The following is a 26,226-nucleotide window of genomic DNA, read 5'->3' on the forward strand; positions in this document are numbered from 1 at the left end:
TATAGGTCATGCGACTGTAGAATAGTTAATTTAGTTCATAGCATAATGTTAGCTTTTTACTTCTGGCAATTGTATTTAAGCTTCAATAATCATCAAAGCAGTGTTCGTTTCTGAAAATTATATTGCTGAACAAAAGGTGTAAGTATTAAGAGCGTTTGTTTGCCACAGAGCTTATTTTCCGCAGTTGTCCAAGATTCAATGGACAAATCCCATCAGCTTCTTGACGAAGGAACCAGTACAATGCCAACTTCCGTGTTGGCCCACAGAAAAACGTCATTCTTAGGGCTCTTTATTATAGTATATGTATAACTGAATCTTTGTTAATGAACCCAGGGTGGGGGCCCTTCTGTGCAGAGTTTGCATGTTCTCCCTGTGTCAGCGTGGGTTTTCTGAGGGTACTCCAGCTTCCTCCCACAGTCCAAAGACATGCAGGTTAATTGGTGACTCTAAATTGTCCGTAGGTGTGAATGTGAGTGTGAATGGTTGTCTGTCTCTATGTGTCAGCCCTGTGATAGTCTGGTGACCTGTCCAGGGTGTACCCCACCTCTCATCCAATGTCAGCTGGGATAGGCTCCAGCCCCACTGCGACCCCTAACAGGACAAGCAGTTATGGAAAATAAATGAATGAATCTTTGTTAATAATGCATGAACATGTGTACAATGCTTATTTTTCTTCTGAAATGTATAAGTACCTAAAGATTATACTAAATGAAACTACTTGAGTGAATTTACTTAGTGTCTTTACATCTCTGTGAAAAAGAAAATGTCACATAAATGCTTGATTTATAGTGATAAAAAAATGTTGACAAACAGTTCAAAGTAGAAAAGATAATGTAAGGTTATGGTAGAGGAGCAGGAGTGGCATTACATGATGTTGGAGATAGAGGATAGACAAGATAAGAAACACTTTACTTAACCTGGCTGGCAGTAGGGACGCTGGGTGGCAGTAGGTGGCGGTATTCATATGTCACACCAGTTTGTATGCCGTCATTAAATCCATAGAAGAAGAAGAAAGCGTTTACTTCCGTGTAAAACTTATGAATGACTCCAACTTCTCTGTGTAGCTTGTCCACTGATAGCAACCGCATCTCAGTGGAGTTGGTTTACTGACGGCTACCGCCTCCAGCGAGTCAGTCCAAATGGATTACACAGCAAGTCAGAGCGGGTTCAGACAGCGTAAGTTACGTACGTGAGTTTATCGATCAAATCAGCCTCCAATATTAGCTCTGGGCTGCATGTGCACATTTTGTACCCGCTAGCTTTAAACTGTGATGCTGCTGTCGCTGTTTCCAACCGGCTAATGCTAACAGCTAGCTGGATAACGTTAAACAGCTGGTAAAAACGCAAACACGGACCCGTTAAACTCAAGCCCACCAACTAAATGTGGAAGACAGTGTTAGCAAAGTAAAGCGGAAGTAGCAGCACACAATATATTATTAAACACTATCTAACTAAACGATGCTAACTAGCTAATTAACCTAACGGTACACGGAATAGGGAAGCTAACGGTAGTCTCTCATACATTAGCCGGGGTCTGTACGTGTCATTTCTGTCCCTACTGTGTGAAGGTTTCTGTGTAATGACTTTGGGATACATTTTTTAATACGCATGTTAGCTAACGTTAGCTAAGCCTCTGTTTCCAAGCTTCAATCTGGGTTAGTCTCTGGGTGCTGGGTTTATTTATGACTCGCATCCAAGGTTCAAAGCAATGATGCTACAGCCAATGCATCTGATTTAACCTTACCTCAGGTCCTTTAAACAACTGTCTCCAAATAGATATCTATGCATCACAAAATGTAAACAAGCCTCCCCCAAACACACCCCTGAGGATCCAAACACACACTGCAATCAGGCTGACATGTGAGCACCACAGCCAAGACACACAATCTTGATTTATGAGTTAAAACCACAAGGCTAATGTTGACAGTCAGTGTGTCAGGCTTAAGTAGTTTCAGTACATTTAAAGGTGTCTGTATGTGTGGGTTGTATGTCATATCCATTACACTCCTTTAACGTCAGGGATGACAGGGAAATGAGGTCCCAACTAAAACAGTCAGTGGCTCTGTGGTGGTGGTGATGTAATCTGCGCTTGTGATCTGTGTGTGATCAGGTTATTGCTCCCTCAGGCTATGAAGTCAAAAAGCTCTTTCTCCTGCACAGAGCACTTGAATTGTCTGCACAGTTGCACACAGACTTTTCATTTGTGCACAAACTTTGGATATACGCAATGTTAAAGTGACTTTACCAGTACATTTCAGCCCCTATTGAAGTGGGAGATGAGCCTGACAGAAGGCCAGAGGCTGAAATGTGTTGGTCTCTTCATACTTTACCTCTAAAGACTTTATTCTTTCTCCATGCACGTTGAAATAAAGTGAGGTTGTGCTAGAAATCCCTAGTCTTCCTGTACAAAGAAATATGTGCTACAGATGTTCACCACTGTGGACACTCACAGTGTGATGTAACCCTGAAACTTAACACGACACTCTGACAATTATCAGCGCATGGTTCACAGGACAGCCAGTGTCAGTGATCGACTGGTCTTAAATGTCTAATTTAAGTATCATATATCAGAAAAGGGTGAGGAAAAATTGGGCAACTGATGCATGCTGGTTTCTTAGATTTTATCGTGGCTGTCTTGCATGTGCTTGCTTTACTAATTTTTCTACATAATTTGGTGTGATTTAAGAGGTTGGGATCTGCTCCTTTGTTTGACATATCTCTGTCTCTAACCACTCTGTTTTCATCCAGAGCCTAATATGCGTCTCAGGAATAGTTCAGTGGATGGTTCAGATGGCAGCCAGCTGTTTGAGGATACGAGTGGAACAGGGTACAGGTGGGAGCCAGGCTGAAGTTTGTCTGGATATTAAACTGTTGAGAACATATATATTTTACTTGCATTTTGTATGTTTGTGTCCTACATTACATCAAGGAAATATTCAGACTACCCTTGTCAATGGGATCATGCCCTCAAAAGTAAAAATTTGACTCTTTAAAGATAACATTATACGAGTCTAATTTGCTTACCGCTAGTTCAGCTTTGCACTGTTTGTATTGCCTCCTCACAATTTGACTGTATGATACATCCATCATGTTCTTTCTGTTGATACATTTTCTTGTGTCACGTTGCCAGTAACCCGCCAGCCGGGCCTCAAGCAGCGGGATTTCCTGCCCAGTCCATCCTGTCAGACCCCATGTCTAACCTGGCTATGGCATATGGCAGCTCACTGGCGTCCCAGGGAAGGGAAATGGTGGACAAGAATGTAAGTCATTAATATTTTATCATATTGCTTACTAGAAAGGATGCAAAATGGATGCTACAAGGTGCTCCAGAAAGCGTGGTGATGCATCAGGTCAAGGCCAGATCAGGCTGCATAATGCATGTGTGTATGTCTGTGTGTTTGCTTGTTTCAGCTTGACAGGTTCATCCCTATTTCTAAGCTGAAGTATTACTTTGCTGTGGACACAGTGTATGTGGGGAAGAAGCTGGGCCTCCTGGTTTTCCCTTACATGCATGAGGTAAGTCTCTTTAAATTATTCTGCTATGTCTGGCACTTTGCTAAGGATGGAAATTGGAAGATTTTATTGATACCAGTGGCATTTTCAATCCTGCTTATCAGTCTGTTTTTTTTTTTATCTATTGCCTCATTGATTCCTGATCAATTTTCTGTGTGGGGAAAAAAGCAGACCTTAACAGGTTTCCAGCATCAATGCAACTGCTTTATATGGTTCCCACACATTTTCATGGAAATGAAAAAAAAAGGACTTTTAAAGGACTCATAATAATTTTTATTTTTCTTGTGCCACTTTTTTAAACATATCAGAATCAAACTCTGTTCAAACATAATTTCAGCTAGCTGGCATACAGAAAAGGAGAGAAAGAACGCAGGGAGGATGATGATAAACAAAATGTTGTCACACATCGACACATTAGAGCTACGTCATAAACTACAGAAAATGAATTTGCCATTACGTGGAAGGTTATCCATGGAAGATTAATACAACAATTTCATTACACACAACAAATTACACAATTTTTCCAAAACTTCCAGTGACTTTCATTAAATCCAGGACCAGGATCCAGGCCTGGAAAATGTGATTGTGAAACTTCATGACCTTTCCAGGTTTTCCATGACCGTGAGAGCCCTGGCTTTATCATCTCCAAGTGTGAACACAGTGTAGAAACACAGGGTATAAAGAAGGCATGCATGTGACTCAGGTCATCACCTAAAGTGGATTAAATGAGATAATATTTATACAGCAATCATTTTTATTTAGGTTCTCAGAAAAAATCAGCTAAGCCTGTGTGCATGGCACTAACGTTATTATAACAGGATATTTACCTCTGTCACGGACGTTCCTCTTGGTTGTGAAGCAGCGGCATTTGTGCATAGTATGTCAAATACATGGCATTCCTGGAATTTGTTGAATAAAAAGATGTTTCAGTATGTTGCAGATGTTTCCACCCTGATTTAAAACTATAATTTTACATAATTAATATGCTAAATGAAGCCGCGCTTTTGGCTGTTTGTTCCTCTCCACCATCATTCCTTCGTTTTTCAAGTTTTTAACAGCATAGTAGCATGAGTTGGACATTAGTGTTTTGCTATGTGCACCTGTCAGAAAAAACATGCTGTCAATGATAACATGAATTCATAAGCTTGGAAGCAAATGATTCCAGTAGATTGGACATCCTGGAACAGATACTTAATTCCCATTCCTACGCTTTGCAAAGGCAGAGGTAATCCTGTGCATGTGGAAACATGTTTATGTCTCTGTGGGCCTCTGAGGCTTCCATAATATGTCTCATATGTTTGTGACAGTAGTCTGTTAGGTTGGATGAAAGTCACAGATGTAATATTCATCACTTCACCTGTGAAATTCTGCATGTTTTCACCCCAAGTTTAGTCAGTAAGGATTTAGCAAGTTTTAAGTGTGTGATCGTGTGTGTTATAGAACTGGGAGGTGAGTTACCAGCAGGACACTCCTGTGGCTCCACGCTTCGATGTGAACGCTCCTGATCTCTACATTCCCACCATGGGCTTCATCACGTACGTCCTGGTGGCTGGCCTGGCCCTCGGCACACAGAACAGGTACATATGCAGCCATGTTTTTATCAACATGATGCTGGTTTGGAAAAGACGCACTAATCTAAGCAGTGATCATGAACAACTGGGGAGCAGATTTCTTTGTTTTTTTGTCTTTCTAGATAACTACATGTCGGTTTAATTGAATCCTGGGTGTTTTCCACCAACATATCGTCTTAGTTTTGAGCCAGCTCCATTTTATGGGTAGCTCTTCAGTCTAATGCACACCCATAGAGCAACAACAACAGCCACAAAGCAATTAAAACTCTGCCTTCTGGTGCTGTTGAGCTTGTGTCAGCTGAGAGGACAGTGATGTCTTAGAAGGAAAACAAAATCTGGAGGGATTAATTAGTGTTGCACTGATTCCACTTCAGTTTTTTGCAAAATAATTACATTATAAATCTAATTAGTGGATTGAAATGGTACTAAAATTTAAATATTTGTGTAGACTTATGCTCAAAGAACATGATAAATAATGATATACCACCTCACACTGACAACATTTAACAACTAGAGTCTGCTAGTTCATAGTATATAGACTGTGTAGTGACCATATCATTTTGTGCATCTTGCAGGTTTTCTCCGGAGCTGCTGGGAGTTCAGGCCAGCTCAGCGTTGGTGTGGCTGATCATGGAAGTCCTGGCAGTGCTGCTGTCGCTCTACCTTGTGACCGTGAACACCGACCTCACGACCATAGACCTGCTGGCCTTCTCTGGCTACAAATATGTTGGGTATGTACAGCGTCGCTATATAATTTTCATCACCAACTCACCCTCTGTTCTTCTCACCTCCTCTCGTCACTTGTATTTGAGTATTTTGCACAGCCGTTTCTCAAGCCGTTTCTCAAGATTTTTCCCTTGAACGCTGCTCAGAACAAAACCTCTCTTAGTTGAACATTAAGGCTCTGTGGATGTTACACCTAACCTGTGACTGTGTGTGTGTCTCTTCTCTGTGTCCTCAGGATGATCGTAGGGGTAGTAGCAGGCCTGATGTTTGGGAAGCCAGCGTACTATCTCTCTCTGCTGTGGTGCTGTGCTGCCATCTTTGTCTTTATGGTGAGTAGCAGGAATAACTAACTCTTGATAGTTTAAAATACTCATCTTAATGGACAGATTTCCTGTTTCCAAATAATTGAGAACAGACGCCCACTGCACAAACTTTTGCACAATCGCAGTAGTGCTAAGCTCTTTCCATATTAGTTTTGCTAAGAATCTCCTCAAAATGTTCTGCTCAAGTATTTCGAGCTCTGACGTTAAAATCTGAACATGATGATCTACTCAAAGACAGATGTTATTGTGGAGCTGTTGTATGTCACAGTTCATGTGGTAAGTGGCTCAGCTGACATAAAGGCATGTTAGTTTAATGGTTGATTAAAGAATATCTTCAACGTGTCTCTCCTCAGATCCGCACCTTGCGTCTGAAGCTGCTATCCGAGGCGGCGGCGGAGGGGAGGCTGGTGAGAGGAGCCAGGAACCAGCTGAGGATGTACCTCACCATGTCAATAGCAGCAGCACAACCCATCTTCATGTACTGGCTCACCTACCATCTCATTAGATAAAACCCACACACTCACTGTGCAGAAGATGAACTTGGCTCTCCGAACGCCATCTCACCCCCTTAAAGAAAACACACATCAAAGAAGCTGGACTTGGATGAAACACAGCGGCCACAGTCGTCTGGATGATATCCCATCATGTTCCCAGACATAAAGACAGACTCACAAGACTCGCTCCATGTACGCATGGAACATGCTACGAAACGATTAGGAGAGGATGTGAGGCATTACGCCGTGTCTCTCACAGCACAGCCCTGTGACATTAGTGTTGCCTTTTTTTTTGTCTTTTTTTTTATGTCATGTCTTCAGAAATGTAGCAAGAGCAAGTGGCTTTAAGTTGTTTTTCTATACTGTGTAATTATTTGTTAATTTTGTTTTTTAGGACTATTTAAGTATGTATGTATGTATGTATGTGTATAGCAAAAGTATTACCACAGACGTTGCTCTGGTCTGATATCTCATGCGATTTTTCTGAGCCGACTGTAAAGATAAAGCACACTAACCTCACTCAACCGTCCATTTAATGACGAGAACAAAAGTCAAATCCAGGTTTAAAACGATCAACTGGCTCTGTTTCGACTAATGTTTGTTTCATGGCTTAGAGAAATATCTGTCCTCATTTATCCGGAGACGAGGGTAATGTACAGTAACTGGTGTGTAAGTGTGGGTGCAGCACCACCTCCATTTTATGTTTAATCTTTTTGTATGAGCTTTGATACATGTTTGAGCTTTGCTGCCTGACAACTCTTGAATAGAAATATCGACTGTGTGTAAGCCGTGACGCGAGGGTGGGGACGTCGCTATGAAATGTTGAATTGACTTTGATATCCTTTTAAAAAAACGAGTAAATTATTTACTGCTTTTCATATTGAAAGTTAGACGGAATAAAGAAAGGGAAGAGATGGGATGGTTTGCCTTGTGAAGATTGTTTGTGTCTTTCAGATACTTGAAATATTTTAATGTCTGATATAGTTTGTTGTGCGTTCATGTGCTTGTAAGTCACCATGTCAGCTTTTTTATGTAGCCAGTGTTAACTCAAACCAGGGTAGGATTCACTTTCACTTAAATTCAGGAATATAATTTAAAATTCAGGTTTTGCTTTATTCTCAGATGAAACTTGTGATTATGATACACTTATTTTAATTGTCTGAGGTGCCAATAAAACCTTTTTCCAAATATTTGACGAAGCATTTAAAAAGGATTTCTTAAATTGCATCATTACAACGGACTCATTTAATATAAATGTAGCAGATAGGTCACTTTTTTCAGGATTAAACATGACTGGACACCATCCCTAGAATAGGCTGAAAGCATACAACATAACAAATCAAGCCATGGAAATGATATGACGGCAGATAAATAAAGCCTGACTGATGGAGCTGCTGAGGTGTGAGTTGTGTTTTGTGTGCTTGAAATGTGCTTGTAATCATTTTTCTCACTTGATTTAAAATAAATAAACTACTGCAGCTAAATCTGAAATACAGGAGATGACTTTTAATTAACCAGTTATGGAGAGGAAGGAAGCGCAAATCTTTGATCACTACTGTTTGCACCTTTTATTTGTGGATATTAGGCTGCTCACTGCAAAGTTAAGAATAGTATTTCATAAAAGATGGGGCCAGTTTAACACCATGCATAAACCAGGCTCTGTCGTATCATATTTGACTTAAAGTTTCTTTATGCTTCTGTGTACACTCGATGCAACCTGCAGTTGGTGTGTGCCTATCATAGTTCTGCGTCCTGTTGGTCTATGTCACTATGCAATTCCCCGCCAAAGTGCTTGGGGGGCGCAGTTCTTTTATAGATCTACCTAGACTCTGTGACATCTATGGTCATTGCTCGTTCTTTTGTTTATCTTCCGGCTTTGCTCTAGTCACAGTGAAGATGGCGACCGAGAGAGAAAGACTGTTGCTGGAGCTCAAAATGATCGACATTGAATAACAAATGCTCCTCAAACTCAAAAACTCATAACACAACTAATCACAATGGAGACGTTTGAAAATGGCGGTGTTGTGGTACTGCAGCAGGAAGTGAAACCTTGCAAAATGCCGGAAATGATGTAGTTTGAAGGACCAATCACAGCCCTTGCATTGGGTCTGCATTGCCTTGATGCATGGTAACAATTTTTTGGAGGTGCACGTCGCTTCTCTGTGTCGGTCGCAGAGGGACACAACGCCTTGGCAAAGCCCTCTGCGTCGTAGGTACGCAGAAGCATAAACCTTGCTTTACTGTGTGGAAGTTTAGGGCAACACTTACAAAAGCAACTTATTATACATCCTTCAAAAGAGAGCAATCAGGACAGTACACAATGTGGGTCACAGGGAACACACCAACAGATCTAGTCAAATTTGAAACTGCAATAATCATGTTGAAAGCGAGAACATTCAAAAAATGTTTTGTGACAGGGAAGGGTTTGGTTTTTATTATGTTTTTTGAATTTGCGGTTTGAAATAAAGTCATTCATTCATTCAAATTACTTAATTTTCAACATCATCATAACTGCAAGCCAGTATAAGAGAAAGCCATTTATTGAATAGGTTATTAAGGAACAAAGGGCAAAAAAATACACATTTCCTTGACTTATACACATTTTAGTACTTTTTTTCTTTTGTCACATAAAAATAAAATGTCTCCCTAAGATTTAAGCTTGTCTTAAATGAACTGAAAAACATTTAATGTTAGTATGTAAGGGTTTTAAGTGCCAAAAAAGCTAGGTTATCATCTCAGAATAAATGTAGCAGTGAGTAAAAGCAATGGCAGTGGCATTAAAACTTTACTGAAGTGGAGAAGGTTTTGGCCCAATATCCATCCATCTTTTACATGATCTGGGTACTTAATGCCATTGGTTTCATTCATGCATCCTGGCCTGGTATGTGATGTGTCAGGAAGTATTAATGTTGTTTTTCAATCTTTCCCTCCAGTGCATATTTTTGTGACTCGCCAAAGCTGAATGATTATGTGTAAAAAACAGGTTCTAACTCTGTGTAATAGTTTAATAAAACTCCAAGCAGCGCTGCTTCATCAGTGTAAGCTTAACAAACTTCAATATATACCATGTGCAAGTGGCATCAGCCATTAAAAAGGCACAAAAACAAATGCATGCATTACTGTTTCTCAGACTAAATGACAGAACAGCGGCTGCTGATTTACTTCTTCATAACTCACCACTATAATATCACTATGGAACCCCAGTTAGAACTTACTTAACAACATTAATTGAAGATAACACAACATTATATGGCAGATTGTAGAGATAAATAGGCGCCAAACTAACAGAAAATACGATGTTAGTGAAGGAGATTTCATCGCCTCATTCTGTGTCTACTTGCTTCAAGAAGCCTCTGTTGTGATTAATAGCCTGCAGGAGCCTGGTCTGCATCGTCCTCTCCACTGGGTACCTCTCGTAGATAGGCAGCAGTAACAGACAATGGCAGGTGAGGGATTCTGGCAAATGGATGTCAGCAGCGTCGGGGAGGACAGCGACTCTCATCTTGATGCTCTCCATGCCCAGGAAGGGTACGCGGTCGCAGCCTGTGAGGAACACTGGCGACAGAAACATCTTAGATTAATTAAAGAAATGTCTCAAATAGCTGAAACTAACCTCACTGAGTCAGGTCTGAGAGATGATAATGAGGACAATCATTTACTTACAGAGGAATTTTTTCTTGTCCTCTGCCGTCAGATTCTCAAACACCTCCCAGAAGGTCACGATGTTTGGATGACTGTCATGGTAGACTCCTTCATAAACTGTGTTCTGTTTGGAAAAAAAAATAGATATGAAAATGAGTAAGTACATTGACTCACCTACTGTACTTACACATTTTAATGCACTTGTACTTTACTCAATTTTTTCAATTTTATGCTTCTTTTTACTTTAACTCCACTACAATTCAGAGGGACTGACTTAACTTCTTACCCCACTCTGTGGTTCTTAGTCACTTTATTCATCTGATGCAGCAATTTTATTTTATCTTTTATTTATCTATTATTATCTTTAATTTTCACTTTTTATTTTTTCTCTTTAATCTTACGATATAATGACGAAAACTGTTTGTGGGTGTGTCTGTGTGTCTGTTCCATGTTTTTCTCCTCACTGACTTGGTCAATCCATGTGAAATTTGGCACAGTGGTAGAGGGTCATGGGAGGATGCGAATGATGCAATATTACATCAACTGGTCAAAGGGGGGCGCTATAGCAACCGATTGAAAATGCAAACTTTGAATGGGCATATCTCATGCCCCGTATGTCGCAGAGACATGAAACTTTGCACAGAGATGCCTCTCCTCATGAGGAACAAATTTGTCTCAAGAACCCATAACTTCTGGTTATATAGATTTTCCGCCATTTTGAATTTTTTGAAAAACACTTAAAATCGATCTCTTCCGAGGAAGTTTGCGTATAACATCTCAAGGGTTTCACTGATCACCACGCAACTTTGTAGGCATATGACCACACATAATCTGAGGGGACCCCTCCATTATTGACCCCATCAAACAAAATGGGGGCACTAGAGAGCTAATTTCTTATCTAGGCCTAACTGCCATATCGATATTTACTAAACTTGGTAGATATGTAGAACAGGACGCTTCAAGGTGACTGGAGAAATTTAACTCTAACTGGGTGGCGCTATGACAACAGAAAAATGCTTAAAAATGGCTAAAATGCGACCGATCACTGTGGCTCCCCCTGTGGCCAAATGTTTTGGGTTTTTTTTCTTCTAATTTTTGGCATGACTAAGTCATGGTATGGTATGCTGTACATAACCACAGAAACTGTCAGTGTGTCATTCTGTCAGTCAGTCATTCTGTCTGTCCCACGTTTTTCTACTCACTGACGTGGTCAATCTACTGTACTTTCAATAAAGCAATTGTACTATCAAATTCACAAAAACTCTGTCTGAATACATTCTTCTTAATGGGTTCAGTTGACTATTTAATCTGCAATTTCCTATGACCTGTATCCCAAACACACACCACGTGAAACTGTATGTGGGCAACTGTGCACTCATTGGGTATGGACTAGTTTAGGTGATTGTGGGAAACTCCCAAACTACCAAACAGCAATGAATTCATAAAAATTGTTGCCAGAAAATCTAAAAAACAATATGAAATTTGTTGCTGTTTGGTAGCTTTAGACTTGAGTGATTTCCCCACAAGCGCCTTACTGTAGAAACTAGTCCAGAACTTAACTCAGATTTCAAGTCTCTGACAAACTGAGAATGTATGGTATCCATTGAAAAACTGTTGGGAGTAATGTAAAATACAGACAAATGAGCTAATACATGATACTCTGATACTGTATTCTTGTCTGAAATGATTTCTTTGGACAAAAGTTAATATAAAACTTGGAATATTTGACTTTAAAATCACTGTAAAGATAAATGTCTGTATGTGCATTTCTGACTCTCTTCAAGATTTTAAAGTCAAAAGTTTCTCCTGGTTTTCAGCAGACCTTCTTGAACACCTCCCAGTCGTAGTTTTCTTGGCCCACCGTCACGGCTTGCAGCTCCTCAGGCTGGAAGAACTCCACCACGTCGATGTCACACACCTTGAAGAACCCTTGCTTGAACGCTTCGAACACTCCCTCCACTGATTTGTTGAAGGCGTAGTCGATGTAGGCGTCGACGAACTCTTTTCTATTAAGAAAAAATAATTTAAAATAGTACAAACTGAGTGCTGATATTGTCCAGAGATCTTGCTTATATAATCCAAGAGTGACTCCACACGAAATCCTGAATGGCAGGACATTATTGGTGCACTGCTCTCTACAGGCTGACAGTTTTAACTCATGAGGATGAATAACTACAAAGTTGGGAGGATACCAAAGAGACAGACTGTAAACTGTAAGACGTTTGAAGGTTGTGAGGCAAACTCTAAATCTGTGCTGCTGTGAGCACTGTGCAGATTGATACATATGGCAGTTCTGTATAAACATACTTGTTCAACGCTGTGACAGGTTTTCCAGGTTCTGTCGGATCAAGCTCAACTTGCTCACCACCCCAGGGCACCTTTAAGGAATGGTGATCACAGTCAGATTAGAATATTGTAGCACTGTAGTAAGTGGGTAAAGGCAAATAACAGACCAGCTGGATCAGTCAAAAAATTACAGCACTTTACTGTAATGCAGCCCATCTAAAATGTAAGACATTATCTTGTCTCATATCATGATATTAATATAATATGGATATTGCTCAGCCCTAAGTACAAGTTTGAAATAACACCAGCAGTCAGGAAGGCTGTGATTGAAGGAAACCTACAGTGAAAGTAATCTCCGAGTTTTGTACTTTTTCGGGAGTGTAGTCCTCCAGCATGCACCGGCAAGACCTGAAGACACAATGAATACACAAAAGATCAATTTGAAGGAATACTTCACACACACATAATGAGCAGTTGTATATCAGTAACTAACCCCAGGTTATTCTCGCATACCTCAATGGTGAACGAAGAATCCAAAAAACAGAGGAAATTCTTGATGAATTGGTGTGAAAGGACAGCAGGTTTAACTACATCAAAACATCCGTGACCAAACTCTCACACAACTTGTGCAGTTTAATCCAAGTCTTATTTATCCAGTTGTATGCTCAGCACTTCCCAAACACATGTACTTTTGCTAAAACCATACTATTATTTGAAACGATCACGCATACGAGTAGCACGCACAGGCAAGCGTATGGTTTGATCTCTGCTCGTGCATTCCATTCAGCAAAGTTCAAACTTATATGCTTGCCCATGCGTGCTATTTGTCCATGCCTGAGACTGTTTATGCAGCCCCCGTTTACTTCAATTCATCAGAAATCTTTTTGGATTGTTCGTTCACAGTGTAAGCATGCGAGAAATACAGATTTCTTCACAAATCCAGTGTAACATGGGGTGAGTTACTGACTATAAAGTGTTATAACTCAAAACTACCAAACAGACGACTTAACTTTGTGCAGTAAAACAAAAAAGTACTTTTGTTCATTTAAAATAGCTGTAGATTGAAACAGCAATACAACAAAAGAAGCATCATTTTTAAATCTTACTCTGCCATGACAGGTTCAAACTCCTTCATGTCGTCCAGTGAGGGTTTGACTCTGAGCAGCTTCTTGAAGAGAACCAGTGGGACGGGCATGTGGATAATGTTGTGGTTGAAGAGAGCCAGGCCGCACAGAACGCCAAACAGGAAGTAAGTCTTCTCGTCCACTTTTGGCTGTTTGGTTGATGACAAACGCATGATTAGGATTTGGTACAATTCAGTAACTCACCCTCAGAGGTAAAGCAGGTCGTCCACTGATTGGAAGATCAGCGGTTCGATCAGTGGCTCCTCCAGTATCACTGGGCAAGATACTGAACCCCAGATTGCTCCTGATGGATATGGCATCGGTGTGTGAGTGTGTGTGAATGGTTACTGAGTAGCAGTTGGCACATTGTATGGTAGCCTCGGCCACCAGTGAGTGAATATGTGTGTGAATGGGGGAATGTGACTTGTAGTGTGTAACGTTCTTTGAGTGGTTGGAAGACTAGAAAGGTGCTATACAAGGGCATGTCCATGAACCATTTACCATCCCATGTTTTCACAGGATGAAAACATGGGATTTATCTTACAAAATGTAAAACAGGGCATCACACCCCCCACATTGCACCGCCATGTTTCTACAGTAGCCCAGAAAGGACAAACCAAACACTGGAGATAGAGAGGGGGTTTTTATGTAAGTGCTGGAAGCCACTAAATCCTACACGCTGCACCTTTACTTTTCTCTTTAATGTACTGGTCTTACCTTGGGAGGAAACCAGGCCAGAGTCTTGGTCTCGTTGTACATGAACATGTCAGACTCGGGAGCCATTAGCTCATCAAACACATGCAGGAAGAAGTCCTTTTTGTGGACATTCATCACCTTATTGACGTCCACAAATTTAACCTAGGAAGGAAAAAATAATACGTGTTTTTGCTTGTAGCCAATGGCTTTGTGAGAGAATTACTAAATGTTTAATTACTAATTCTGACAGCTCACCTTCACACAGTCCTCTATTTCTACCATCGACAGCCAAATCTAAATCTTTAGTCAATAAAATTTTACATTTACCTAATTCTAATTACAATAAAACATTTTGTTTCTATTGGGTAACGGCATGTGTCCAGGCATTTATGTCCGTATATTTTTAATGGAAAATTATTACCAATATAACATCAAACGTCCACTGTAGTTGACTTATTGCTCAAGGAGCACTCAATCAATTTTACACATAAAGTTAGGAGTTCTCTTGAAGCAATGGAACAGATGCTTTCAAGTTGCATTGTGGGAAGTGTAGGATCTGGTGCTGTTGATGTTCTACCCATACCAGCGGTTTTAAGCGTACTTACCAAAAGCTCCCTTCTGAAGGCGCAGTGGTCGGCTGCACCAAGCTGTCTGAAGGTGTCCTCGACCAGATGAGCTCGTCTCAGAGTTAGCTGGAAGATCGGGGCTGGGGCAGAGTCTTTTTCAGGATGCATTAAAGCCATTTGATGCATGAAATGTTGTGCTTCCTGTAATTTCAAAACCCTTCGTTAAAAATCTCTTTATAAATATCTCACAGATAGAAAACAATTTTGAGTAATATTATAGAGTACAAGATATATATTCTTTAATACGAATGCTCAAATTAAGAAACAATTTATTTTTACACATACTGTACCTTTGCTACAGTTGCAAACATGTTAAAGACGGACATCTTGCAAACCAGAGTGAACAGGAATGGGTAGCGGCAGAAAATGGCGGGTGTGTTTTCATCATCCTTTAAGAAAAACAGTCAATGATTTACAATAGCTTATTTCAGTAATAAGCAGTCCAACTGAAAATTAAAAGCATTCAGGACTGACTGTTCCCATAAAACAATTTAACACAGTGTGGCATACTGTGTGTAACATGTGTTCATACCTCCATTTTAGAAAAACGCCACCAAAGAGCGACGTCTGTGATGGGCACATTACCACTGATTTCCTCTACGTAAAAGGTGCTCAGGGGGACTTTGTAGGACTTTCCGGCTTTGTTTGCCTGTGAATAAATACATACATTAAAAAAACACTATATAGCAAAAAATATTTTTTGCTATATACCAATCAAGTTGCAGTCTATTCAGACTCATATAATACATGTAGTGACAACTCTGAAGCAGTTTAAAAGAGCTATATGTAAGAAATCTAAAGCAAATAGTCGTAAAATCCTCCTAATATGTCACAGAGACTAAGGAATAATGTTCATATAACATACTGATCTCACCGACAACAACAGGACAGCCAGAATATTCGCATTTAAAAAACATTTTTACAGTCCGCAAATCATGTTTATGTTTTGAATTTGTGTTTTGGCCTGTTGCGCCACCCACCACCGTCTACCAGTCACGCAGTCAGTAGAGTCTCAGCATCAGTTACAGTTACGACTGAGCTACAGCAGCATGGCAAGCAGCATTAGCAGTGTCCCGGTACATAGCATGAGCAGCCGGCTTCTCCTCAGCTGTATCCCGGCAGCAGCGTTAGCAAGAGAAGCCAAGAGAAGCTTGGTCCGCTGGAAAACCGAAGATCAAGGATGCGGCGACGCGGCCCTGCCACGGCAGCCGCCCATGGGCAAACAAATCAGTCTCCAGCGTGCCGCTGTCCAGCAACCTCGAATCTGTAGGGGGGGGGGGGGGGGCAGACACGACTCGCGGCAGTATTTTGAATTTGAGTGCAGTAACCGTTTTGGCCACATTCTTACATACAGCGCCTTTAATTAAAGGTATTAGGTGTCACATCTCCAACAGAAGATCTATACAATCAGCACAGTTTAAAGGTGGACACCCAAGATTAGTGTCACCAAGTCAGTACCCGACCATTCATTCATCCATTCATTCATTTTCCGTAACCGCTTATCCTGTTGGGGGTCACAAGGGGGCTGGAGGCAGGGTACACCCTGGACAGGTCACCAGACTATCACAGGGCTGACACATAGAGACAGACAACCATTCACACTCACATTCACACCTACAGACAATTTAGAGTCACCAATTAACCTGCATGTCTTTGGACTGTGGGAGGAAGCTGGAGTACCTGGAGAAAACCCACGCTGACACGAGGAGAACATACAAACTCTGCACAGAAGGGCTCCCCCACCCCAGGATTCAAACCAGAAACCAGGAACCTCTTGCTGTGAGGTGACAATGCTAACCACTACACCTCCGTGCAGACCTAATTTGAGCTATTAGTATTCAAAGCCATTTGAGTTATGACATTGAGTAATGATGCGAAAAATGTTTTTGCAAAACATTATGATGTCACAGTGAAGTCGACCTTTGATCCTTTGGATATAAAATATCATCAGTTCATAATTTTATTGCGTTAGACATCTGTGTTCATGAATTCTTGACTTACAGCCAAAAACATGTTGTGCTAGGTCACAGTGGCCCTGACCACCAGACTTTAATCAGTTTACCCTTGAGTCCACATTTGAAGAAATTTCCTCATTTGTCCACGAGAACAGGACGGATGTGGGGTCGGAGTGACTTTGACCTTTGATCACCAAAATTTAATCAGTTCATCCTCGAGCCCATTGGATATCTGTGCCAAATTTCAAGAAATTAACTCAAGGCGTTCATGAGATATTGCAAGAATGGGACGGACAGATGAACAAACGCAAGATTTAAAATTCTATTAAAGCAGCACCTTTTGACAACGACTTAGATTGTCCATAAAACAGACAAAAGTATAGCTGTCAAAGCCTAATTATTTCATATCAAAGGTAAGTTTCACTGTATCATGTGTCTGAGGATGTGAGGGGTCGGTCTTTGTTTGTGGTGCATGGGATTTAGTTAGTGATGGTTTTCTGTTGGAATGCAAACACCATACAAATGTGAATGTACAGTATTATGTAAATACTTGGTCTAATATTACAATAATGGAGCATCATCAGGTGATCATATATATATATATATATATATACATATATATATATATATATATATATATCTTCATTGTTGTTATACCAGGAGCTGTCCTGTTTGTCAGTGTCAGCGATTTAGTCAATGCCGGTTATTTTGTTGAGTGTTATATGTGAGCAGTTCTGTAAACTGTCACAAATGTTAAGTTCAATCAAACCTCTCTAAACCCTATGGACTTATTTGTTTTCAGCTATGGTCCAGACTTAACATACATCAAGAGTCAAAATCTGTCTTTATGAGCCTATTCCAACAATAAATGATTCCCTTTCATCTTTGATCCCAAATTCAAAAAGTGAAGTAGGTCTGACACTAAACTCACTAACTACTGAAATACAAACACAGAGCACTGACTTTGTAGAGGAGCTTGAGAGCTTCCAGCAGGTATTTGACTCCAGGGTTGTGAGTCACCAAGAGGCCATTTCTTAGCATGAAGGACAGGGCCTTCCTGAACACCAGGATGTGCTTCGTTAGTATGGAGGGTGTCAGGGACGACCACAAGGTTTCTGCAAATGACAAACACAGAGTTAATGATATATGGTTTATACATTTTCATACAACAGTTTAATCCACTGATGACTTGTATGGTTTTATATTGTACATTTTAAAATTAGGTTGAGGGAAATATAAACTTTGGATACAATTTAGTGTCTGCTGTTATATACTTAGTGTTTTCAGAGTCTTCTCATGCAGATCTGCAATGATGATAGCCAACCCCAACACATCAGTCATGACATGAGACTCCTCTTGGAGAAGGGGACACGTCAGCAGAATCGGTAAGATCTCTGGTGATTTCAGGGCATCTTTTGAAGCCAAAAGCAACCCAATCAGTGGTGTAAGATTTACCTGCATGGAAAAGAGATCGATAAGATAAAGTTGCACAGCAAGCATTTATTTGTAAATTAATAAATCAATGCTCCAAAAGGGTTTAGAGCCTGGTAGGTCACTACACATGACAGGGGTGGTTGGGTAAGGGGAGACTAGATCTCATTAAGTCAATTTACACTCACCAGACACTTTATTAGGTACACCTGTTCAACTGCTTGTTAGCCTAAATAGCCAATCACGTGGCAGCAGCTCAGTGCATTTAGGCATGTAGACATGGTCAAGACGACCTAATAGTTCAAACTGAGCATCAGAATGGGGGAGAAAGGAGATTTAAGTGACTTTGACCGTGGCATGGTTGTTGGTGCCAGACGGGCTGGTCTGAGTATTTCAGAAACTGCTGATTTACTGGGATTTTCACACACAACCATCTCTAGGGTTTACAGAGGATGGTCCGAAAGAGAAAATATCCAGTGAGCAGCAGTTCTCTGGGTGAAAATGCCTTGTTGATGCCAGAGGTCAGAGGAGAATGGCCAGACTGGTTCAAGATGATAGAAAGGCAACAGTAACTCAAATAACTACTGGTTACAACCAAGGTCTGCAGAAGACCATCTCTGAACCAACAACACGTCCAGCCTTGAAGCAGATGGGCTACAGCAGCAGAAGACCACACCAGGTGCCACTCCTGTCAGCTAACAACAGGAAACTGAGGCTACAGTTCACACAGGCTCAACAAAACTGGACAATAGAAGATTGGAAAAACGTTGCCTGGTCAGATGAGTCTGGATTTCTGCTGCCACATTCAGATGGTAGGGTCAGAATTTGGTGTAAACAACATGACAGCATGGATCCATCCTGCCTTGTATCAGTGGTTCAGGCTGGTGGTGGTGGTGTAATGGTGTGGGGGATATTTTCTTGGCTCACTTTGGGCCCCTTAGTACCAACTGAGCATGGTTTAAACACCACAGCCTACCTGAGTATTGTTGCTGACCGTGTCCATCCCTTTATGACCACAGTGTACCCATCTTCTGATGGCTACTTCCAGCAGGATAACGCACCATGTCACAAAGCTCAAATCATCTCAAACTGGTTTCTTGAACATGACAATGAGTTCACTGTACTCCAATGGCCTCCACAGTCACCAGATCTCAATCCAATAGAGCACCTTTGGGATGTGGTGGAATGGGAGATTCACATCATGGATGTGCAGCTGACAAATCTGCAGCAACTGTGTGATGCTATCATGTCAATATGGACCAAAATCTCTGAGGAATGTTTCCAGCACCTTGTTGAATCTATGCCATGAAGAATTAAAAAGGGGGGTCCAACCTGGTACTAGCAAGGTGTACCTAATAAAGTGGCCGGTGAGTGTATATCTGAAGCAAATCAACAAATTATCTCAGTGATACATGGACATAATTAAATTAATGTTCTTTACTGATTGTCTGATCCATGGTATTTCCAGCATCTGGTCGAACGCTCTGCTCGCTGCCTCAAGGTCCACAGTTAAGGCACCTGCTGTTAATGGAGGTCCACTGATACCAAAAGCAAAGCATTAAAATAAATTAGCAGTGCCAATATGAATAAATTACAATACATTCAGATCACCTTTTAATTCTGAGGCTTACTCTCATATCTTAACATTATATCTGAGTTTGCAACTGAACAGTCAAACAATAGAAAAAGGACTCACTCAGCCTTGGTGAAACTTGCAACAAGACTTGAACTTGTCAGAAACATCGAGGATATTTCTCTGTTGAATAAGAACAGGGATGTGTTACTATATGTGATTTGTATGTGCACTTACACAGTTACTACAATAGTACAGTTATAAGAGAAGAACCTTTTTGCCTCTGCATTGCCATGTTTCATTGACAGCCATTTTTGTAGTTTTGTCTCATCAAGCCGCCCGGTTATCTGTCCTTGGTCCATACCCTGACAAGACAAACATTAGATTTAACTTTAAAGCCAGACAGCATAACAAATGTCACAAAATCATTATTTAAAAAATCACTTGAATAGTTTTTAATGCAAGGGGACATAGAAAAATGAATCATAAAATATGTGAACACATTACCTTCGTAGGTGAAGTGTAAGCAAAATTTGTATTCCACCCTGCTGATATTTTCCAGTCTGCTTAAACAAAGAAAAGACAATAAAAACAAACTTACAAATGTCATTTAAACTTCCTAATTTACACCACCTTCTACTAACAGAAAACAACATTACAGGGAGTTTCTTTTGAAATGAATTTACTGCTTAAATATTCATTTAACTGAATATTTACTGCCAACTGAGGCAGTAAACTACAACATTTCTCAGGGACTGTCCAAGAATGAGGAGCATCTTTAAGTCAAAACTTAGTCTCATAGTCTTTGGCAGCCATGTTACTGTCTAACATGCACCTCCTGAGATAATTATAAGTTTAAGAGGAGAAATGCGAGGAAGGTCAGAGACAGATCCACCCCATACACCTCAGTAAAATCCAGTTAACACCACACTACCCATACATACCACTGGGTATGTCTGCTGTACCGTCAGTGGTCCATGGAAGTTGCACCAGAGTGGGAGACAGGCTGTCCTCTAGTTGCCCGGTCCCAATTTGACCTTTGGCCCCATTGCCAAAAGCCCACAGCTGGCCAGATGAGCTCAGAACCAGAGTGTGACGCCTGGGAGACAAGACACAATTATGAATGTAATGAGAAACATCATGACGTAAAAGTATTTCCGAAACACCCTCCTAGTTTTTACCTGCCACATGAAATCTGAGAGGCGGGTCCACCCAAACCGGCGACCTGTGTAGGTCTGTCTTTGTGAGCAGAGGAGTTGTGACCGAGCTGACCATGGCTTCCTTCTCCAAAAGTGTAAACCTTGCCATCCTAGAAATGACACCATCATATGAAACAATATCTTAGACTGTAATTATCTTTACAATGTGTTAATTAATGATGAGTGAAGTCAGGAGATTTTGTACCTGTGTTAACACAGCAGAGTGAGCCTCCCCACAGCTGATGGAGGAGACACCCAGAGCTCTGAGGGCAGGTACCTGACAGATGTTGAACCTGCCTGTTGAAGATCATAAAAAGAAGATATTCATTTTAAAAAGGCAACACATATGAGATCTGCTTATTTAGATGAAATATATATCCCCAAAAACTTGTCTGAACATCTAGATGAAAAAACATTCAGTTTACAGCACGATGAATAACATTTCTAACTCTTTTTCCAAGTCGCAGCTTCTTGTTTTACCTAATCCAAACGAAGATGGTAAAAATTGTTCTGCTGGGAAACCTCATGTGGATGCCACCTGACACGCATCACCCACTCAAACACGTCCCACAGATGCTCGATCTGACTGCGGAATTTGCGGGTCAGGTTGAAGCTTTGAGCTCTTTTTTTACGTTCTTCAGACCGCTCCTGAGCATTTTTTGCAGCGTGGCATGGCACACTGTCCTGCTGGTTGCAGCCATCAGGGAGTCAAGTTGCCATGAGGAGGTGTACTTGGTCTGCAACTGTGTTTGGGTGGGTGTTGTGTGTCAAGTGGCATCCACAGAAATGCCGGGAACGTCTCCTTTGACTAACATAGCACAGCTCACCAATGGAGGCTGGTAGTGAGTTGAACAAACATCCAAAATGTAAAGCTTGTACAGGAATACAGTTTATCTTTATGGATTATACTCGTGCCAAATTGACAAGAATACTGTCGACGTATGACTCCGTCTGTCTTGTGTTTCTAGAGTTATGTGTGTTTGCAGACACGTAATGAATCGTTAATATCTAATGTTTCTTAAAGGGAGTTTGGTGTATTATTTTCCACCAAGAACAGGAAGGGAATTAATCTCAAATTAATCTAGTTGTAGTCTTGCAAATAGTGACCCTGCAAGATCCCCGAACTTTACAAAATCTTACAGTGTGTGACTAGAAACTAGTGCTGTCTTTAGATGTGAGAGGGCGTCAGACAATTCTTGTAAAAGTCCTCTAGTCCTTGGTAGGCATAAATGTCATCAAGTGAGTTTGTGACTGTGTTAAAGTATTAGTACCCTTCTCATCCACCCTGTTGACCCCCAGCTGGCCGTATTTATTGGCCCCACAGCAGTACACCAGGCCTGGGAGTGTGAGGAACAGAGTGTGGCTCCCTCCAGCTGAAATCTGAGTCACTGCTACGCCAGTCAGAGCGGTCACCAGGTCAGGTGTGTACTGCAGCGACACCTCCTTCCCCAGACCCAGCTGGCCATGACTGTTCAAACCCCACGAGAAGACGTCACCTCCTGTAAAGTGGAAAATAATTGAGAAAACGTAAGTCTGTTTCTTAAATATACTTTTACTAAGATGACTTACTTAGCACTTTATCGTGCCTGCAAGGGATGGAAAAACTGGATGGCACAGATAACGTGAGATATGAAAATCGAAACCAATACTGCTTTACACATAACTAGAGCGTGCACTGTTCCATATAAACACACACAGATGTCATCACAGTGTTTATTGTTTTACCTTTAGTCAGTGCCAGGGAGTGGGAGTTCCCACATGCAACTTGAATCACTGGTATTTGCAGTGGCAGCGGCACCTGACTGTGTGTCGATGAGACAATGATACGTTAAATAATGAACAAAGATTTGCTGACTTTCAGAGTTACATCTATAAACTGAGATCTTGCCTTGGTTTGTTGTTCAGTAGGTGTGGTGAAATGCCTCGCTGTCCATCCTCTCCTGCCCCCCAGGAGAACACCTGCCCAGATGCACACACTGCCAGACAGTGGTCCTGACCACAGGCTATGGACACCACATCGCCCAGCCTCTCCACATGACCTAACGCAGGAGGACAGAGAATCACAAACTGGGATGTGAAGTGGAACAATCTAACCTTGATAACTCCAATCTAACACTACACTAATCAGCCTTAACTGATTGAAAGAAAGACCATGTACGTCTTGAAAGTAGACAGACATCTGATATACAAATAAAGAGGCACAGCATTTAAAAACTTCGCTGCCACTTTTAAGTACTCAACTGCAGTGGTATAAAGTGTTTGCATTTCATGCTACCTAATACTTCCACTCCACTGAATTCATTTTACAGCTATGATTTCTAGTTACTTTTCACATGACAATTTTACCTCACAGCATAAGATCATCTTAATATAATGCACTGTTAAAGATTAAACAATCCAACACCAGTGCATGGAAAAAGTAGTTAAACTGAGTTCAACATCAACCTACTACAAAATAATGTTACTTACATATTAATGCATCAATAATAATAATTCAACATTATAATTTTAAAACTGTATGCAAGAAAATAACTCTTCATAATAACTACTTTTACCTTTAAAAGTTTGATTATATTATAATAATCATGTGTGTCATTTTGCAGGAGGAATGCAGGATTATTTTACTGTGTAAAACCCTGAATGCACCACTCTCCTGGATGTCCAACCCTCCCATCCGCACAATAAGGCGCTTTAACTTTCGTTGCCTTCACTGACCGACAGTAAACGAAACTGAAAGTTAGCTCTGTTTATGAGCTTGTGTAATATGTGCGGTGGTGATTCATAGCTGTCGATGGATGCGATAAACTCATTAGACATAAGTAAACACAGTTTAAGTTCCTCATAAATCATAGTTTTGTTTTGTTTGTTTGTTCTTGTGGAGAAGAAACAAAGAAAATGAGACAACCCTGCATTACATTTAACAATTTTGAAGTAATGTTTAAAGTAAATAAATAAATACCGGCCTAATAACATTAAAACTTAATAACTTAACTACACTTTTATTTACTTATTTCTTTGTATGTCGGAATATTCTGCTGCCTACCTGGTGTCTTCCCATCTTTACGTTTCTTTCGCCCAAGTTGTCCCTGTGCGTTGTGTCCACATGACAGCACTCCTCCATCCCTGGTGAGGAACAAAGTGTGCTGGTCCCCGCAGCAGATGGAGGTTATGGTCCCGTGGACAGTCCAGGACGCCGGGCTGAGGGCTCTCTGTGGCTCAAACTGTCCACTGGAGCTGTCTCCCCAGCAGTACAGCTGCACCATGTCTCCACTGGAATCAGCTGATGTGGTTACAGCGTCTGTGCTAATGAGGTTTTATACCAGTTAGTGCTGCCTTCAAGTGCTGTCGGAGGTATCAGTATCGCAGTCGAATATATGCACATAAGCCACTCAGTCTGGGGTTGCAGCATGTTGAATAGGTCTAGTTAAATGTCTAACACGATGCACACGTTTATTACTGGGTGGATTTTTATTTTACTTTGGACCAAAAGCAAGCAGTGCACAGCAAACAGGATGAACGATAGTTGTGGTGTAATTTACGAGCTTACCCGGAAGGCAGCATGAGAGCAACAGAAGCTGCTTGAAGTGTTTTCCTAGCATTTTTATGCAGATCAAAGTGTCATTACTTTTTTATTAGAGACAATAATATAAATAATGCATTCGTAGAAAATTGTTTTATTATTACAAATAAACGTGTCAGAATGATGAGTTGTGTTGGTTTTGTTTTCACAGAAATGAAACTCAGATGGATGCTGGGTGGATTCCTCTGCAAACAGATGTGTGATCATTATCATCTCAGACCAACCTAAACTGAAACTAATGATGATGCAGTTTCCTCAGAAGTGTAGAACACAGACACATGCACACATTTTTATTTATACACCAACATGTGTGTGTGCTATCACATTGGTCATCTATTGAGATGCACTTTAAAACACAGTTCAACAACGTCATATAATAATATTAAAGGCAGGGTGAGCAGTTTTCTTGAAAAGGCAAAAAAGGCCAGAATTAGCAAATTGCAGCTGTCCTCCTGCACCTCTACCCTCTCTGACTTAAGCCCCTCCCACCAGGCATGCTTGGCCATATGCATGTGCTGCATACAGTAACCTATAGGAGTACTAGTCATTCATTTAAATCACTCCAGTCGATCAATGCTGTTTTGTTGAGGCAATGCTATGACAACTACGACCCTGATTTCACCTGCCCTGTTTGGTTTGTTTCTATTGAACTCAAGTTCGTTTGCCCCCTAAGTGTGGTTTGTTTGGGCAGGTGTGAACACAGCAATCACACTCAGGTGTGCACCAAAACAACTGGATCGAGACCTTCTTTAAAAGGGAAATTTTGGTTCATTTCAACCTGTCTCCTATCGTCCTAAATTTGTTTCAAGTGACTAGTGACATAGAAATAATAGTTAGCATGTTAGCCGTTAGCCTAGATACAGCCGGGGCGCATAGTAGCATCAGACCTGTTAAAACGTAAGTGAACGGGCATACTTCAAGTGCAAAGTTAGTCCACTAAACAAGCTTTTTTTCCACAAAGACCGCCTCATATCATTAGGATAAATGTCAGAGAACATATAAATCTCATAGCATGCCTGAACAAGCAGCAACAGCTGGAAGGCAGAACTGGACAGTAGCCTGAAAAGTTCATTCATTTATTTTGTGAAAGATTTATAGAATAATGGCTGACTTTTTGCCAGACTTCGACTTTGTGGAGGAGGAATTTGATTTTGCAGAGTTTGATGGCCGCCCTTATTTATTTGAGCCAGAATACACTGACGAAGAGCTTCGTGAAATTGAAGAACGGAGGAGGAGGAGAGAGAGAGGCGCAACAGGTAGAGGACAAGAGAGGAGGAATGGCTGCTGCAAGGCTGTGTAGCTCTGGAGATTGGTGGTGTACCTGTGAATGCTGTGCCCCAGTGCCCACAGAAGAGGAATGCCTCTGTTGCAAGGAATGGGACCGGTTGTAGCCTTATTTTCAAGGTCTGGATGTGACCGAGGACGAGACACCTCCACCTGGAGTAGTATCCAGCTGGGCTTTATCTAGAGCTCGCGAGATATATTTC

At 41.0% G+C, this 26,226-nt stretch overlaps 2 protein-coding genes across 6 annotated transcripts; one reads left to right on the forward strand and one right to left on the reverse strand.

Moving 5' to 3' along the window:
* The first annotated feature begins 1,016 nt into the window (after positions 1-1,016).
* yif1b (Yip1 interacting factor homolog B (S. cerevisiae)) lies at positions 1,017-8,015 on the forward strand. 4 transcript variants are annotated; one of them, XM_033632342.2, is made up of 8 exons: positions 1,017-1,176; positions 2,749-2,833; positions 3,131-3,260; positions 3,412-3,516; positions 4,954-5,090; positions 5,660-5,815; positions 6,046-6,139; positions 6,487-8,015. In XM_033632342.2, the coding sequence occupies exons 1-8, from the start codon at positions 1,140-1,142 to the stop codon at positions 6,640-6,642; spliced, it is 900 nt and encodes a 299-aa protein (XP_033488233.1). In that variant the 5' UTR covers positions 1,017-1,139; the 3' UTR covers positions 6,643-8,015. The 4 variants fall into 4 exon arrangements, with proteins under 4 accessions (XP_033488233.1, XP_033488234.1, XP_033488232.1 ...); XM_033632343.2 differs by having other exon boundaries at positions 2,749-2,827; XM_033632341.2 differs by having other exon boundaries at positions 1,019-1,185; positions 2,749-2,827.
* A 1,136-nt stretch (positions 8,016-9,151) lies between these two features.
* On the reverse strand, positions 9,152-24,460 carry LOC117259214 (putative E3 ubiquitin-protein ligase HERC6). Of its 2 annotated transcripts, none has more exons than XM_078167131.1 (23): positions 24,203-24,460; positions 23,048-23,198; positions 22,885-22,961; positions 22,431-22,658; positions 21,365-21,456; positions 21,142-21,269; positions 20,905-21,059; positions 20,468-20,523; positions 20,234-20,325; positions 20,084-20,143; positions 19,829-19,925; positions 18,231-18,411; positions 17,920-18,071; positions 15,534-15,650; positions 15,292-15,390; positions 14,981-15,142; positions 14,397-14,537; positions 13,662-13,828; positions 12,897-12,963; positions 12,577-12,647; positions 12,092-12,275; positions 10,291-10,393; positions 9,152-10,182 (listed from the first exon to the last, which is right to left on the reverse strand). In XM_078167131.1, exons 1-23 carry the CDS (start codon positions 24,420-24,422, stop codon positions 9,950-9,952), a joined length of 3,033 nt encoding a protein of 1,010 aa, XP_078023257.1. In that variant the 5' UTR covers positions 24,423-24,460; the 3' UTR covers positions 9,152-9,949. The 2 variants fall into 2 exon arrangements, with proteins under 2 accessions (XP_078023257.1, XP_078023256.1); XM_078167130.1 differs by having other exon boundaries at positions 20,468-20,526.
* Positions 24,461-26,226: the final 1,766 nt, after the last annotated feature.

This window comes from Epinephelus lanceolatus, chromosome 4, assembly GCF_041903045.1.
Source record: "Epinephelus lanceolatus isolate andai-2023 chromosome 4, ASM4190304v1, whole genome shotgun sequence".
NCBI classification, from domain to species: domain Eukaryota; kingdom Metazoa; phylum Chordata; class Actinopteri; order Perciformes; family Serranidae; genus Epinephelus; species Epinephelus lanceolatus.

Excerpts from the sequence above, each read along its gene's own strand:
- yif1b (XM_033632340.2), top strand. The coding sequence starts at position 1,140 with ATGGATTACACAGCAAGTCAGAGCGGGTTCAGACAGCGTAAGTTAC. Across the intron at positions 2,834-3,130 it reads ACGAGTGGAACAGGGTACAG|TAACCCGCCAGCCGGGCCTC; the intron begins GTGGGAGCCAGG and ends TCACGTTGCCAG. Across the intron at positions 5,816-6,045 it reads TCTGGCTACAAATATGTTGG|GATGATCGTAGGGGTAGTAG; the intron begins GTATGTACAGCG and ends CTGTGTCCTCAG.
- LOC117259214 (XM_078167130.1), bottom strand. The coding sequence starts at position 24,422 with ATGGTGCAGCTGTACTGCTGGGGAGACAGCTCCAGTGGACAGTTTGAG. Across the intron at positions 20,144-20,233 it reads GGCAATGCAGAGGCAAAAAG|AGAAATATCCTCGATGTTTC; the intron begins GTTCTTCTCTTA and ends CTTATTCAACAG. Across the intron at positions 12,276-12,576 it reads CCTGTCACAGCGTTGAACAA|AAAAGAGTTCGTCGACGCCT; the intron begins GTATGTTTATAC and ends TTTTCTTAATAG.